This window comes from Magnolia sinica, chromosome 17 (assembly GCF_029962835.1).
Source record: "Magnolia sinica isolate HGM2019 chromosome 17, MsV1, whole genome shotgun sequence".
Taxonomy (NCBI): domain Eukaryota; kingdom Viridiplantae; phylum Streptophyta; class Magnoliopsida; order Magnoliales; family Magnoliaceae; genus Magnolia; species Magnolia sinica.
The window spans coordinates 51908012-51925311 of record NC_080589.1 but is presented as its reverse complement, the minus strand read 5'-3'; the positions used below and the strand labels follow the sequence as shown (position 1 = coordinate 51925311).

General features: G+C 37.4%; 1 protein-coding gene across 8 annotated transcripts; it reads left to right on the top strand.

The window, feature by feature from the left end:
* The first annotated feature begins 4799 nt into the window (after positions 1-4799).
* On the top strand, positions 4800-15739 carry LOC131231356 (uncharacterized). Of its 8 annotated transcripts, XR_009164327.1 has the most exons (7): positions 4800-5026; positions 5285-5348; positions 8570-8620; positions 10062-10194; positions 12395-12445; positions 12533-12655; positions 15480-15739. XR_009164327.1 is itself a non-coding variant. In XM_058227524.1 (3 exons), exons 1-3 carry the CDS (start codon positions 10800-10802, stop codon positions 15679-15681), a joined length of 483 nt encoding a protein of 160 aa, XP_058083507.1. In that variant the 5' UTR covers positions 10323-10799; the 3' UTR covers positions 15682-15739. The 8 variants fall into 8 exon arrangements, 2 of the variants coding, with proteins under 2 accessions (XP_058083507.1, XP_058083506.1); XR_009164329.1 differs by lacking the exons at positions 10062-10194; positions 12395-12445; positions 12533-12655; positions 15480-15739 and adding an exon at positions 9771-10024; XR_009164328.1 differs by lacking the exons at positions 4800-5026; positions 5285-5348; positions 8570-8620; positions 10062-10194 and adding an exon at positions 10324-11029.
* The last annotated feature ends 1561 nt before the right edge of the window (positions 15740-17300 follow it).

Here is a 17300-nt window from a genome sequence, read left to right as displayed (position 1 = left end):
TTAAATGCTGAAGTGATTATCACATGTGTTTATGTGCTACATTTGAATAAGATTGGGACTACAACATAGTCCAAGCAATCAGTAATGAAAAGGCCTAGCTATATGTCCCACTAAGCTAGGTTTGCATCCTACTAAGTCGATTTATATAGTAACACTCGAGTACGAGAAAGTACGAGGTGTTAAGTCAGCGTGTGGCCATACCAATCGAACTTGCGTAACGAATCGATTGGCCTATTGTGTGTTTACCATGCATGGACACTACTGCTTAAATCTAAGGTACCCCTCTCCAATGTAAAGGCTCACTTTAACCATGGTACCAAGATCTGCTAAGACTCATGAGCTGAGCATGGTGATATGGGACACCGTGTTCAAGCTGTCGGCTCACGCTAGGGTGACGAATCTCCCCGTAGTGACCAGTGAGCAACCAAGACTCGTGAGTCGGGCATGGTGGTATGGGACACCTTGTTCGTGTTGTCGACCTACGCTGAGGTGACGAGCCTCTCATGGTGACCGCGAGTATAGACTCTTGAACTTGCCTATCGACTGTTTTTCATTAGGAGTGATGACCTTACAACTTGCCTATCGTATGTGCTTAATTAGGAGTGACGAACCTAGATGGATCCTTCGATTCGGGTCAATGATATAAAGGGAAGTACCCTAGCTTCTCAAACTTGCTGTATGAATAAACATAATTAATTACTTGGCTAACACGACTATGCATCGCACTGCATTAGTTAGGACGTGCTTTAAAGGTGATGAAGTCACACCGGAGGCAATGATGTCATATGCGAAATTGGTTGTTAGAGTCACTTTTTGAGGGAGCTTTGATACAAGGGCATACATCATTACTTGCACTCCACTCATGCATTAACAAGAGTAGTTGGGAAGTGATTGCTAAGTTGCTTTATCATTACTGCTGGATTGACTTGATAACATGTTAACCTTTAACTTATAGTACCACTGAGTTGATCACTCACTCTCACCCTGGGACGGTGTTTTAAAACACTAACCAGACTCTGGTTTAGATGTAAGTGTTGATGAAGTCTATGCAATGGAGCAGGACTTTATGGATGAGGAGGAGTTCTCCTACTTTCAGCTCTCGGGCGGGTTTGTGTAGACCTCATGCTGATTCGCAGGGAACACTAGGATATTTGGCTTAGTTGGACACCTTACATTTCCACATTTTGTATATTTTGAAATAATACATGTATATATTCAACCCAGTTACATACTCATACTCTGGAGGTTGTGAAACACTTATACACTTAAATATATATGCTTCAGACTTCTGCTTGCTTAGTAATTATATCTGGAGTATGATATGTTGCTTTAGTATAATCCCACTCATGTTTAACTCATTAATATGGATAAAATCTGAACATCATTATCCATATTACATAAGTGATGTGCTGGATCTCGGGAGTAGAGCTTTGCTCGACCCTTGAAATTCAGGGCATTACATTGTGGGCCCTCATTTGGATTTCGAGAAAGTAAAGTATTTATGTTGAACTTATGCATGGATGTTTGATATCCTATTAAAAGAACGCAATTTTTGACAATTTTTCTGAGATAAATCTTGTTAAGCCTATGGAGTGTATACGAGAATCATGGTGCATGACATCCACACCTGACAACCAACCTGAACGCTCTGATACAACTTTGTTGGGAGCGTTGCACAAAAACCTTAGGATCTCGCCTCCCAAAACCTTAGAAATATGGGATATAATAAAGCAATGAAATAAATTAAAACACAAACCACATGACACAAGGGATTTTACGTGAAAAACCCTCAAAGAGGTAAAAACCACGGGACCTCATCCAGAGCAACAATTCACTATGAAGTAGAACGTTACAACCGATCACAAGCACACACCACTTGGATCAAACCTTCTTCACTCACGCAAGAGTGGATGAACAATAAGAGAATAATGAAAACGGAGAGATCTCACCGATTATGAGGACGTAAAAGCGCTGAGACGTCGACTGCGAAGTAGATCACCTTTACGAGCAGAATCCTCCATTCCACAAGCTTCCTCTCTCTTTTTTCTCTTTCTTTCACCTTTTGATAACCCTAAAATCCTTTAGCAAACCCTTACATAGCTTTAGGAAATCCCTTTGCATTGTCCTAAAATAACCCTAGGACCCCTATTTATAGTTTAGGAAACTCCTTTCCGTACCTTTACGAAAACTATCTCAAATTTACGCTGTCCGTACCAAATCCGAACTGAATCTGCGTAACCCTCGACTAGTCGAGCCAGGCCCTCGACTGGTCGAGCAATAAAAAACCAGGTCGCTGGACTTTGAGTCGAGAGACCACTTGACCGGTCGAGCAGCGCGGTGAAACATCCATTTTTTTTTCAACCGGCCGCTCTATCACTCCTCTGAACTGAGGAGGAAAACCCCATCAATTTGAACGATACTAGTAAATGAGTTATAAGTGATTTACAACTTGTGTTTGGATGCCTTAAAATGCTTGTAAATGATTTACAACTTGCGTTTGAAGCAATTGATAATTTTTAAAATTTTGACAATTTTGAAAGGAAAAATTGAGATTTTTGAAAAAAAAAAAAATGAATTTTGAATTTTCAAAGAACTAAGAATTTTTAAAAATTTTGAGAATTTAAAAAAGTTAAAAAAAAAAAAAAATGACAATTCTGAAAATTTATGATTTTTTTTTTAAATTGAGAATTTTGCAAAAATTTGATAATTTCAAAAATAATTAAGAATTTTGAATTTGAGAATCTTGAAAAATTGGAAAATTTTAAAAATTGAGAAATATAAAAAAATTAAGAATTTTCAAAAAATTGGAAATTTCAAAAAAAAAAAAAAAGAATTTTAAAAACTGTTAAGAATTATTATGTTTTTGATAATTTCAAAAAAAAAAACTAAGAATTTTTTAAAATTTGATAAATTTCAACTAATTCAGAATCTTGAAAAGATTTGGAATTTTAAAAAATTTTAAGAATCTTGAAATTTTTTTAAAATTTTTTTTCATAAAATTCATAATTTTGAAAATAATTAATAATTTCCAAAAAATTGATAAATTTGGAAATTTTAAAAAATTTGAAAAAATAAGAAGTGAATTTTGAAATTTTGAGAATTTTAAAAGAAAATTGATAATTTTTTTTTTTAAAAGAGAATATTGAAAGAATTGATAATTTTAATAGGTTTTTATGGATGGTATGGCATCTTGTTTCCACTGTTTTATGTCGTGGGGTCCTCGAGGTTTGGCTCTGCCTCATTCTTTAGGTCATGCGTTAAAATGATCCCTCCAAAATGATGGACGGTATGGATACATCACATACATTATGGTGGGGCCCGCATAACTTGGTGACGTCATTTCAGGAGGGAACCTCGCTGCTCAACCTGTTCCGCGTCCCTTATTATGGAAACGGATTGGCTACTCCCCGCCACCAGCTAATGGCTGATGGTCGGTGCTCGGTGGGCCCCACCGTGATGTATATGTTTCGTCCATGCCGTCCATCTATTTTTCTATTTTTTAAAATGATAACAAAAACAAATGAGGTATATTCCAATCTCAAGTAGACTACATTGCAAGAAACAGTGTTGAATGGACCTCGACCATATAAAAGTTTTGGATCAAGCTGATCTTTGTTTTTTCTCTTCATCTACGTCTGTATATAAACAGATCTGATGTCAAATAAACAGTACAGTGGGCGGAGAAATTTAATGGTGGTGTTGTTCATCTGAGATTTATATACCTCTAAGTTTTTGGATCAAACCATAGATTGATCTTCAAAAATGGATGAACAGAATGGATGAAATACATACATCATAGTGGGCCCACAGATCACTGACCATCATCCACCGGGCCGGTGGGGAGTGGCCAATCCGTTTCCGTCCTTTACCAGGGGAGTTAATTAGGTACGCCCCGCCGCACCAAACATGGTACGACCTGGCCGTGGGGCTCACCTTGATATATGAATTGTAAATCCACTCTGTTCATCTATTTTTTCAGATCATTTTAGTGCAGGAACCCAAAAATGAAGTAGATCCAAATCTTAGGTCGACCATACCATTGTAACAATGACGATTGACCATTAAAAGCTTCTCGTGGGACACAAAAGTTTTGGATTAATCTGATAATTTATTTTTCCCTTAATCTTAATTTATTTTGACCTTATCAACAGATTAGATTGAAAATAAATACTATGGAAACATTACAGTGGGCCTTAGGAAGTTTTTCGCGATAGGCGTTCAATTACCATTATTTCTTACGGGTTATTACACATGAGATTTTATCTTATTAATTTTTATTCCCATGCCTTGAAATGATCTGAAAAAGAGGATGGACGGTGTGGACATACATTACACATATCAAGGGGAGCCCCACGGCCAGGTCGCACTATGTTGGGTGAGTTCGGCCGCACCTAAGCCGCTTCCTCTGTACGCTGATTTCCTGCCGAACCTTAGCAGGAAGTTACTGGGTAGGATGTATAACAAAAAATTAGTTGTATCCAGCAATTAAAAGGGCCACACGAGATGAAAGAGTAGTAATTAAGTGAGAACCGTTGAATTATTCTTATGTCCACAAAAGTTTTGTGTCAGACTACATTTTTGGTTTTTTCACTTCATCCTATTCGGAATTCGGAATGAACTTATAAACAGTTTGGATAGCATATAAACAACAAGGTGGAGCGCAGGAGGGTTTCAACGGTAGTAATTTCTTTCCCCAATTTTCCACCTCGTGTGACCAACTTGAGTTTTGAATCCACCTAATTTCTAGGATCTTTTCATAAAATGAGATCTAAAAACGAATGGACGGAATGGATTTCTCACATACATTGAGGTGGGCCCCACCCATCATACTTGCGCAGGAAATCCGTGTCCGCTTCCTTGGTGGATGAGTTACGCGCGGCCATAATACCCTCGTTCATTTGCAGCAAAGAGAGAGCGAGAGAGAGGAAATGGCGACGATCAAGGCCATTTGAGAGAGCAAATGGCGGCGATAAAGGTTATTATAGCTAGACATATCTTCGATAGCTGTGGAAATCGAAACATTGAGGTGATTTTTTCTGTTTCTTTCAACCAACGATTTGCTATTCTCGTGTCTAGGTTTTCGATTTCTATTACATGCCTGGATTTGATCTCTCCCGTCTATTTCTCATTTTCATCTTCCCATCTGTCGTCTTTTATACGTGATTGGATCAGATCGTAATCAGGCATCGATGCAGATAGTGCGATTCTCTCTTCTGATGAAGAAATTTCGGTTTCTTGTTCTTATTTGCGATGGATGTTTCTCTCTGCCTGTTTATTCCTTCAGGTGGATGTTTGTCTGAGTGATGGAACCCTAGTTAGGGCTGTTGTCTCGAGTGGCGCCTTGACAGGTAAAAACCAAGAACTCATTTCATAATAGAATCTGTACTGCATCGTGTGATTTGGATCTGTATCAGATCTCTTGAATTTGAGCTATGATGAGGTTTTAGTGATTTTTATTTTAGTTTGATTGTAGAAATAGTGGACCAGATGTTGAGGTTTCTTGTGTCGTGTATTTTGAATTATCTGTGTGGCTCTCCTTCCCAAGTTTCTAGGAGGAAATTGGGAAATTTAATTTCCTGACTTCAAATTCATTGCTATATATATATATATATATATATATATATATATATATAGAATAAATAAGATTATGAGCTTTTTTATTGGATTTGTAAATATTATAGTTAGTTTATTAAGTTGAACTTGACCTATTCCACAATTTTCATGCTCTCAACTTGGTGCCGGAGCACTTTGGAATTTGGATAATTGGATGGTGTCTGAGCATGTTGGTCCTGTGACATTTACAATACCTGCAGTGAGAGACAATCAATTAACTATTAAATGTCACTGAATCCAATGCCGAAACATTACCAGCTTACAAATCTGAAAGGCCTTATGATTTTTGAAACATCGGTCGTTCCTTTCTAACCATAGAACCTATATGCCTACTAACAAAATTAATCACCAGAATTTTCTCCCAATATTATACTCCCATCACGCCACATCAAAAGAAAACTATCAACGAATTTCGGTAATGCCCATGAAACTCGGAACACATTGAAAAAATTATCCCACAACCCTTTTGCAAATGAGCAATGTGCAAACTGTGTTGAGATGATCCACTGCTAATTTCCTCATACATCTAGAACAATTTGCATTTGTAGATAGGGCCTTTGATGCTAGAAATTTTGCATCGGTGCAAGAAATTGTTAGCATTCATCGAAAAGAAATCACAACCAATAATCCCAACTCATGCATGCTCAAATTCTGATTAGTTGGGACAAGACTTAGATTATGATGCATGCTCATATCCAAAGTTTCATATCAAACAAGGAACAAGTCTAGTGTCCTTGAGCACTGCATAGATGCACTCCATCACGTCCAAAATGTTGATTGTCCTTGCAATGGTTATTTATTTATTTGTTTTGATTCCTCCATACAAGCACCAAGTTTTGGGTACTTGAATTAAGCTAAACATGCACTACTGCATTTATATGTAGTATATAGGAATTTGTGACAGAGTGATAAAAATGCTGTTTGGCTTATATGGAAGTTGGCTTATAGGGCAGTTGGCCTGACCCGGCCTGGACGACTCGGTGTGTAGGGTCAGGACTTGGGCACTAAACGTGGTGCTGGCCCAGTCCAATCATCAACTTCCCCACCATTTTTTAAAAAGGATGTTTTAGAGACATTAGCAGTTCCCATTCAATGTGGACGTGTAATTTAAAGGAGCTCTTGGATCTATGGTCATGTTTTGATGATCAAAACATTTTGTATGATATTTTATATAATGAACTTGTCCTGGATGAACAGGATTCTCCCAAAAAATTTCCTAGATTAAGCTGTCACACACATTTAATATTTGGACTATTTTCCTTATAATGCTAGCCTTATAGGGTAGGGCCATGACCTTTTCAATCCAACTAGGGCTAGACCAAGCCCGGGTCACGACCCAGGTATAGAGAACAGGGGCTAAGCTAGGGCACCCCAAATGGCTCATGCTTAGGGTGGACCAATCATCATTAGCCCAACCGTAGTCAGAAAATTTTTAATGAATGAGAAAAATAATTTTACAAAAGATTGAATGACTTTTCTTTGTATGAATAGATTTTTTTATATTGTGATGAGTATATAGAGAAGAGAGGGAATTAAATCTCTAATCAGATCCTAAATCTTAGAGACAAAATAAAGAAGAAGAAAAAAATTCATATCAGGAAGAATTTTCATAACAGAGTCCAACCTTTCATCATCTAGCATGAAATTCAAACCCAATCTCAGCTAGCCACCCTACTAGGTTGGGCTGCCCAGCCACCCGTATCAATGAGTATGAACTGTGCGCATGGTGAGCACTTAAAGTTGGGGCACACATATTTCCCAGCACTTTAAGAAGAAGACAGAATCAAGTTCTTGTTCGGATTGACAGTCAACTAAGGAAAGCATTTAATTTATATCAACAATATGTTTGCACTTAAAGGAGTGAAGCGCCAGCTTTTGCCATTTCTGTCTTAAGAAGGGAGCCAAAATATATATTTTCTTTCACTCAAATGCTGAGAAAAGGGTGTTTCAGACATCCACTTATGAGATTGTAAACCAAATACTCTCACCTATAAAGAATAGTATTTTCCATTACTTTTCTTTAACAAAAAAAAAAAAAAAGTGCAAAGAATTTTCTTTCCCTACAAATATTGTTATTGTTGTTAGTTTTGGTGATTGTGGTGGTGGTCTACACACACATAGAGACATCCATTTTTAAAATAGCAAATGAGGATAAACTCACCAATGTAGCTAGATAGACAAGACGAATAATTGGATAGAGATGATAAGCTTGTTTGGATTATCAATTGGAAAAAGCTAACAAAACAAAAGTGGCCCCACTCAACAAAACGCGTGGTGTTTCCTTCCATATAAGGAAAGAGGTGAAAGCATAGGATCTTTAAAAGGCATGGAGTAAAGGCTATGGAATGAGCATGGCTCATTGATCACATTGATTGAACTATCCTAACCATCCAACTGGTGGCTATCAAATGGATTGCTATGGAATCTGATAGAGTAGATATTCGAGTATTAACCATCACATGATGGGAATAGCCACATTAATGGCTTAGATATTTATATTTATATATATATATATATATATATATATATATATATATATATATATATATATATATATATATATATATATATATATATATATATGGTATAAACCCAGGTGTGGGCTTTAGTTATCAGTACCGTTTGGGCACAGTCTAGAAGGGAAGTTTTATACCTATGTGTTGTTTGGTGCCAAAGTTTGTGATGTGTTTGAGTATTCTTTTGTGAACTGGTCTTGTCCCTTGCTCAGCAAAATAGGGGCTAAAAACCCCACTCAATCAAACAAATGCAGCGTAGAAACACCCTTTGCCAAGTGTGTCCAAATGGGCCCTTGATCTATGCTATGGTTTCTTTTTTTTTTTTTTTGGAAAGTGTTGGATTTCTAACCTGTACTGAATCTCTTGTTTTATGTGCTTCTGTTGTGGTTCTTGGGTTATTGTCTTCCTTCTGAATGCTTTTTTGCTTTTTCTTTCATCAGGTTCTAAAATGTGAGTATTCTGTCCATGGAGAGATTGTTACCCATGCCCAGGTATTCCAAATTGAGAATTCATAGGAAGATTTTCTCCCTTCTCTTGAGATTATCATTTCCTAATGGAAAGCATGCTGACCCAGGTCACTAATACAATACACCACCACAAAAGCAAAGTCCATAGAACTCATTCTTGAACACGAGGATTCTGAATGCTCAACAATAGATCTTCTTATAATTGTTCATGTTGGATTCTTATTTAAAACACCTTGGGTTCTACCAAAAAAAAACAAAAAAAAGTCTGGTTACATGTCCTGTTTTATAGGCTTCGGTTTTTTTTTTTTGGTTGTTGTTGCATCAATGATTGAAGTGACATTATCCAAAAACTTGCTGGTCAACTTGAGATTTGGCTGAAGCCAGGTTCCTAGTGATCCAAAAAGATGGTGCAATGTGCCTCACCAAGGATGGACCACACACCAGAAGTCCCTGAGATTGGAAGATCCCAGCTACCGAGTCAATCACTATTGATCTTTAACTCTTAACTGTCTCTTAACTGTCTGTTTACTGTCCGTGAATTGAATGGATAAGATATCCAAACCTAGGATATTTTGGTGTATGATCCATCCATGATGGAGCCCATCATATGGATGGCTTAGATCATTGCATGGTCCATGCATGTTGGAGCCCATCGTATAGATGGTTTAGATCACTGAACCAAGGGTTCTACTTTTACAAACTGAAAACCCATGGTACTGTAAAAACTCTTGGGCCCGAGCATTGCATAATATCTCTTCCATGTATATGCTCCTGAGTAGTATCTCTACTTCCATGCTTATAGTTCTACATGTTCCTTCTTATATAGATTCTGCTCTTGTAATGAAGATGGAAAAGAGCACAACAACTATAAGTTCAGAAAACAATGAGCAAGACAGTAGAAATTTAGTTCAGGCTACTTTCTGTTGCTCCAAATATCATGAAAATTCATGATTAATCATCTAATTCACTGCAAAATATGTTGAAATTTCATGATACTTTGTTCCGCCAAACACACCCTTAATTACTGAAGAATGATCAAAATCTCTCTGGTCACTGCATTTTAGTAAACCAAGCAACCAGAGCTTGTTAAGAAGCAATCTGCAGTGAAACACCTTTTGTTGGGTAGTGCATCTAAAAGGTTCCTTAGTCTCACAACACGATCTTTCAGACATAGGTGGAGTTTGAGACAGTTTGGTTCATGGAACAATGGGCCCATAAATTGAAAGACTGCTTCGGTTTGAGGAATCTGATGTTGAGGACATGCTTCGGTTTGAAAATGTCTTTCTAGTAACTTGCCAACAATATTCCCATTAATACCTCACACTTACACCTAACCTCTTCACATTAACGTTAGTTATTAGGTTGCTATTGTTGTATCAGTACCAGTTTTTACTTTTAGCATTATCTTTAGATTTCTGATTTTGAATTCCTACTAGAGTTCTAAGGTTCTTTTTTTTTTTGGCAGTTATGGTGTTATATCTGTACCAGAAGTGACGGATTGACAGCCTTTAACTAGCAATGATAGATACCTGGTAGCTGCAATTGATGGGGTCTCCGAGAAAATGACTGTGCAGGATATCTGTGATCTAATATGGGATGTACGCATTCAAGATAGTGAAAAATCAGAATCTGTTTCTACCAACACAAAATTGTTGGCTGTGTGGAAGGCTATGTTCATGTGCATTTGTAGTTTGTTTTGAAAACTTTAAATAGACCATTAATTGTTTTGTTGGTGTTGTGCTGATTGTTTTCTCTTGATGAATGTTAAATGGGTGAAAAATGCACAGGTTCAATCATTGGTTGATTATGATATTGTTAGCTTCGGTTGATAGAAACCAAGGCTAAAGATGGATTTAGTATTAGTTGGCATTAACTGAGGTGAAAAACTAGATTTAGCCTTGGTTATTGAGAAATGAGGTTAAAAGCTGAATTTAACCTCGGTTGATGCTAAAAGAGGCTAAATCCATCTTTAGCTTTGGTTTTGCCTCAGTTACCCAAACTGAGGCTGCAACTCCCATGGCTAAAGGCTTTAGCCTTGGTTGTAGAAAACTGAGGTTAAAAATAGATTTAGCTTCGGTTGGAGGTAACTGAGGCTAAAATTTGGATTTAGTCTCAGTTGGAACTTTTAGCTTCACTTGAAGAACCGAGATTATAAAAGCTTTTTTAGCCTCGGTTGCTAAAACCGAGGCTAAAGCCTTTAGCCATGGGGGTTCCAACCTCGGTTAGGATAATTGAGGCAAAAATGAGGCTAAAGGCTTTAGCCTCAGTTTTTATCCTTTTTAGTTACAGTTTTGAACTGAAGCTAAGGGCAGTTTTGGTTGTAGTGACAGTAGCAAGTAAGAAGGGATGCAAACCATGTAACAAGGAGACTACATTTCATCTTATCCTCTTGATTTCGGAAAACCATGACCAAGGAATCAGTTGTTTTTGCTGGTGAATGCTTGAGTCTTGTAGTTCTGCTGCACACACTGTCACACGCAAGTAAATGTCAGAAAGATGTTATGAATTTACCATTGGAAGCATCTAAACAGGAACCCATAATTTGTCCAGCTTAATTTGAATTACATGTATGCAATTTTTAACTAATTTCTAACTGTCTGTGCATCATCCACCACTCTGCCAGAGTGTCAGCTAAGTCCATGATTATATGAAAATTGTAAATATTGAGGTTTGAATTCCTTATTATTTCAAAATAGGGAACTTTCCCATTTGGAACTTAGTTTGTATAGTTGGGGCCATGATTGGTATATCCTAGACATTGGCTAGAGTAGAGCAACCGTGGGTGCCAGTCCACATCTGCAAACTAAGCTCTGCACAGGAAAGTTCCCTGTTTGGAATGAATAGGGAACTAACTCGGCCTCCTCTATATTATATTTCTATAAATTACCAATGTGTCAACGAAAAGTTTATTTGATATGAAAAAGTATACTGTTTCTACATCATTCGTAGTTCACCAAATTCCCACTTACATTCTTAACAATAAAGTGAGTCTGCAAAAATGATTTCAAAGTTATAATTTCTAAACGAAACTATTCTTCAAATTATCTATCATCCAGGCTGATTCAGTTGCATGCAGTGAGTTTTCAGATGAGTATGGCACCTTTTTAGCCATTATTGTTTTGTGCAAATCTTCTATTCCTGTTTGTTGAAGAAAATATCGTACTAAATATTATATGTTATGAATTTACTGATCTAAACATACTATGTACTTGGTTTAGTCTTGCATTATCCATTTTGTAAATGTTTCCATCAACTTGTTTGTTTATCTGCATTATGACAATAAAGAATCTGTGCCCCATATTCTATTGATGTCTTGTTGAATTCAGTGGTCATCTTCATTACACTTCTATGTCGGATTGGTGTAGACCAGCTCAGGAATGATGCGTTTGCATAATTTGTTTTGAGAACTGATTGCGTGCAGGCAAATATACCACAACTGGTGGGGTACTGTACGATCTTTCCTTCCAAAATGCCACTTGTGTAGGACATCAAAATGATAGGCCCCACCATGAGGATTATGCTTCTAGAAAACCCAAGCTGATTCACTCACTATATTGACCACACCTTAATGTCGAGTCAGACTGTCTGTTTCCGATTGATTACAGTGGTATGTCCATCTGATGCATGAAAAGGACATTTTTGTTCCAACTTTCAAGTGATCTTCCTGGTGGGTCCTATTGCATTCACAGTGTTAATGCCACACAAGTGGTATGTTTGTGCCAAAGATGGTACGGTGCCACAAGTTGTGGTGAAAGTGCAAACGTGGGAATAATTCTTTCATTTTGTTTTCTGCTGCAGGTCTCCTCGGAGATATTTTCTCCCTAATTCACTGTTCACAAGATCTTGGAGGTACTTCACATCTGAATTTATGGCATATAAGCAAGTTGGTTTTCATCATGTGCTTCTAAAAGAGTTGTCTTATCGTATTGATTTCAGACCAGGGTATCGGTTGTTATTGCTGGTGAATGCTTGAGATTTCTGATTTTCCTGAACACAATGTCACACGCAAGTGAATGTCAGGAAGATGTTATGGGCGTGCTTGGTCTGTGGAATTGAATGGTATTGAATTGTATTAGATGGGATTAACATTATTATTGAACAATAATTGCATGTCAGGAAATATCACAGTATTGTAGCCACCCAATACCATATTTGGGATAAAAATTTTGCTAGGGGAAAACACCGGATTAAGCAAAATCATGTTTGGTGGACCATTGAATTGTAATCAATGGACCAAATTCACAACGGATGTCGTTCAATTGTACACATATATAACCAGAATGTCACATGTAAATGATGTATATGGATGGACGGCATGGATAAACGCATGCATCAATGTAGGGCCCACATGTGTAGTGGATTTCAAAATCCACGGAAATCCTGCATGGGACCAAATACAATTCCATGGGACTAAATGCAATTCCATCCCACCTAATCCCAATCTTTCCCATCCTCTCCAAATGCTGGATGGAATTGTATGGGACCAAATGCAATTCTATCCCACCTAATCCCATCTAATACCCTGCGCCAAACGCCCCCTATGGTTCTCCACTCATGGCTTGGTGGTAGACAGTGTGTTTCCACTTGAGGTTATGGGTTTGAGAACCCATGTGGTGTGTGGGTATGAGAGTGTGTATTTGACCACCAAAAAATAAAAACAAAGGGGAGTTATTTGATGCTCAGGCAGTGTAGGACACTTTGATAGGCAGTCACCCATGCGCAACATACATTTTACTCAAATTAAACCGACTAATCTGCCAAATTGTTGCCAAGTCAGTCCACAAATAAGATTTCTTGAACAATCCCAACTTCTGGTTTGTGGATGCATGTTTGTTGAAACAGGACCATTGAACATTTTTTCATTTTTTACTGCCGAATCTGATAGTCAATAATAACAAATAATCACGTTCATGGTACATCTAAACAGGGACCTATAATTTGTACAGCTTAATTTAAATTACTTTTATTTTACGTATTCAAATTTAGACTAATTTCTAAGTTCCTTTGTGTCATCCATCACACTGCCAGTCCAGCTTTTCTCGAAGCTAAATCCACAAGGAGATGAAATTGTAAATGTTGAGGTTGAGTTCCCTAATCTTTCCAAATAGGAAACATCCCCGTTTAGAACTTTGTGGATTCGGGTCCCATATTTGGTTTATCCAAGCCATTTGGTCTTACAAAATATCCTCACAATTGGTCAACTCTAAAACCTTCCCGTTGTTGACATGCAAATACATGGTTAAAAAGAAATTCATGAATAAACCCACATTTAATGGAGGAAAGACCAAAAAATTTGATGGCTATGATCTTCCATTTTAGGAGATTTTGGGGATATGGTCCATCCATGATGTCGTCGGATTGATGGCTTGGGTAGACTAACCATGGGCACCACATCTCCAAACTAGGCTCTAAACATGATTGTTCCCTCTTTAGAATCAATAGGGTTCTCGGTCTCCTCTGCGAAAGGCTTAATTTTCTTTTACCACAGCATACATAGTTCACCAAATTCCCACATACATTCTCATCAATAAAGTGCCTCTGCAGAATTATTTTCAAGTTACTTAGAGGAAACTATTCTTCAAATTATCAATCATCTAGGCTGATTCAGTCACTTGCAATGAATTTTCATGAGTATGAGACCTTTTTGGGCCATTGTTGTTTGCCCAAATCTTATACTCCTGCCTGTTGAAGTGAATATGATATTAAATCTTATATATTATGAATTCGCCGATCTAAACATAATATTATCTTGGTTTTACTCATGCATTATCCATTTGTTTTCATTCACTGGCTTGTTTATGTATATTATGATAATTTAGAGACAATGACCCATATTCTACTGATGCCTTGTTGAATTCAGTGGTGTTGTTAATTACACTTTGAGAACTGATCGTGCACAGTCAATGATACCGCAACTTGTGGTACCATACGATATTTTCTGCCAACATTTTTTTTTTTTCACACGCACACACCCCCACATGCTCACGTTGTGGTGGGATTTCACTGCCTATGGATACTCGAACCCTCGACCGGGTGTTGAAACTCCTGAGAGTCTACCACCAGAGCAAGAGTAAGGATCCGTAATTTTTTTGAAACTCCTGAGAGTCTGCCAACATGCCACTTGTGTACGACATGAAAATGGTAGGCCCTGCCATGAGGATTATGCTTCTGGAAATTCAAGCCGATATGCTCACTAGGTTGGCCACACCTTAATGTACTTTGAGTCAAATTGTCAGTTGTCCATTGATTTGTGGTATGGCCTAGCTGATGCAGACAACCTGATTTTTGTTCATAGTGATTGTCATGGTAGGTCCTAGTATTTTCGTAGTATTGATGCCTACACAAGTGGTATGTTGGTGGGAAAGATCGTATGGTTCGACTAGTTGTGGCACCTTGCTTGCATGTGACCAGTTTCTCAATTTGTTGTCATTTTTGGGATGAGAAAAGCTTCAGTGGTTTGGGAACATGTGATAATCCACTCCATGCATGGGCACCCATGTACCTTCACGGATCCCATTTTAGATTGTTGTAACAAAAAATTTACCCTGAGTGGATGATACGAACTGCCTGATTGGTGGACATCTAGTTGAGAGAACAGAAAATATTCAATTGTTCGAATTAAACAAATTGAAGTCCATTAAGCAGAGGTCAGGATCATTTTGATTAATCCAATTTTGGGGAATTTCCATTTACAGTGGGGAACGCTGTTTCGATGGTTTGAGTTTTGAACTAAGGTACAAATATCGGTATCCTACTATGGCTCTCATAATCTATGAGTGTATTAAGAAACTCCTTTTTCATGATTCATCCCGCAAATATCTACTGTATCTAATTCCGATTAGGGAGAAAAAATATTTTAACACTCTTGGATGGTACTTTTCAGGATATCATCTGAGATTAAAGCTACTCAGGGCGAGAATGCAACTCAGGTGAAATCCACATGTTCATCTACATTTCCAATCGTCAAGATACCATTGCAGATGGACAAAGAGCCTCAAGATAATGTTTTAGAACCGGTGACAACTCGTCCCAACACTATTAGCATGGAAAAAGGTGGAGGAGGTGAAGAAGATGATGATGATTAGGATGCATTTCAGTCTTTTCCTGCTGATAACACTTGTATTGCTGCTCATCTAGAAGTAGTCAGAATCCACAACCTCTCAAAAATGCCGAATTGCCAAACAACATCAACCCTGTTTGTGGGAATGAGGGTCCAGTGATCAGAACCAATGGTGATGGAAATGACGAAGACCTCTCCGATCTTCGATCGGTTGAGGATGTTGCAGAATTGAGTACTTACCATTATTTGCCAGTGGGTGAACAGATTGATGAGAAGCTGAGGTGATGGAATTGATCTCCAGGAATCCTGGAATTCAGTGGATTGAGGATGCTGAAGAGTTGAACAAAGAAATACATTTAGAGAGCGGCAGCGAGAGGATGATGAGAATAGTAAATCAAGAGATTTCTAATCCACAGCCAGCTGAAGGTGTGGAAGATACAAGTGGGCAGACAATAGCTGGGTGGTGATTGACAAGAAACAATAATCTCCCAATTGCCTTCTGATGCTCAAGCTCCCCAGGGCGCCAGAATGACCATACATAAAAATGGTGATCAAGAGATTTCGATCTAAAACCGAAGCAAACAAATACAAACCGAAGTAAATAAAGTACTAGCTGGATTGAAATTCTGCACATTGAAGTGGTGAAAAGCTCTTTCAACATAACTCTTTTGAGTTATGTACACTTTCTTGCTTTTTTGCTCCAAATATAGTCATTCGAAGAATATGATTAATGACTCCTAAATTTTTCTTATTCAATTTATGAACCAAACAAGCTTTTACACAACAATATTTTTACTAAGATGTACAACCATAATTTGATTAATACTCAATCATAAGAGAATGAAGTTACTTGTACTATATCGATGAACATAGGCACAATTATCTGTCTCACATTTTGGAAATCTCAAATCAACAATGAATGATTTAAACTACTCGTACTATCCCCTTCGCACCTATTTTAATCCAAAAGCTTTCTTGAAAAAATTTAGGGGACGGTTGGAGATATTTTAGAGTTTTTTTTGTTTCCTATAAAAAGCTTTCCTGAAAAATGTTATCCACCATAAGGTGAACTCACAATTAAAAATAATGTCATTTTCATGGAAAATGTTTTCCACCCAAATGCTTTCCGAGCACTTAAACAGGCCCTTTTTTAAAGAATAATTCATAGAAGAAGTTTTTAAAAAATTTCCCAATCTTTTCTTTGTTTGCTTTTCTAAGCCCCAAACAAGCCATAAAAATATACCAACTTCACAACTAATAATTTTAATAAAGGACTTCTAAAGAAGGAGAAGATGGTTGCAATAAGCCCAATTGAAGTTCTTTGGAATGCCTCCTTTAATTTTCTAATGAAAAAAAATTTTAAAAATAAAAAAATTCCACTTTTCCAAAGGTGAGGAAGCTTATCCAATTTATGTAATTTTTGGATATATCCAAGAAACATAAGGCTCTCTTAATGATAGTCACAGTGCTATTAACATTAGGGTTACATGTAAAGAAAAGCATAGGTTATTCATTGTGCCCCTATAGACTGGCGTATATTCGTAGAAACTTTGCATTGAGCTACAATACCACCATCTTAATCACATTTCCAGAGTGTGGATTTGCCGTTCCTCTTTTTTTTTTTTTCTTCTTCCTTTCTTCTTC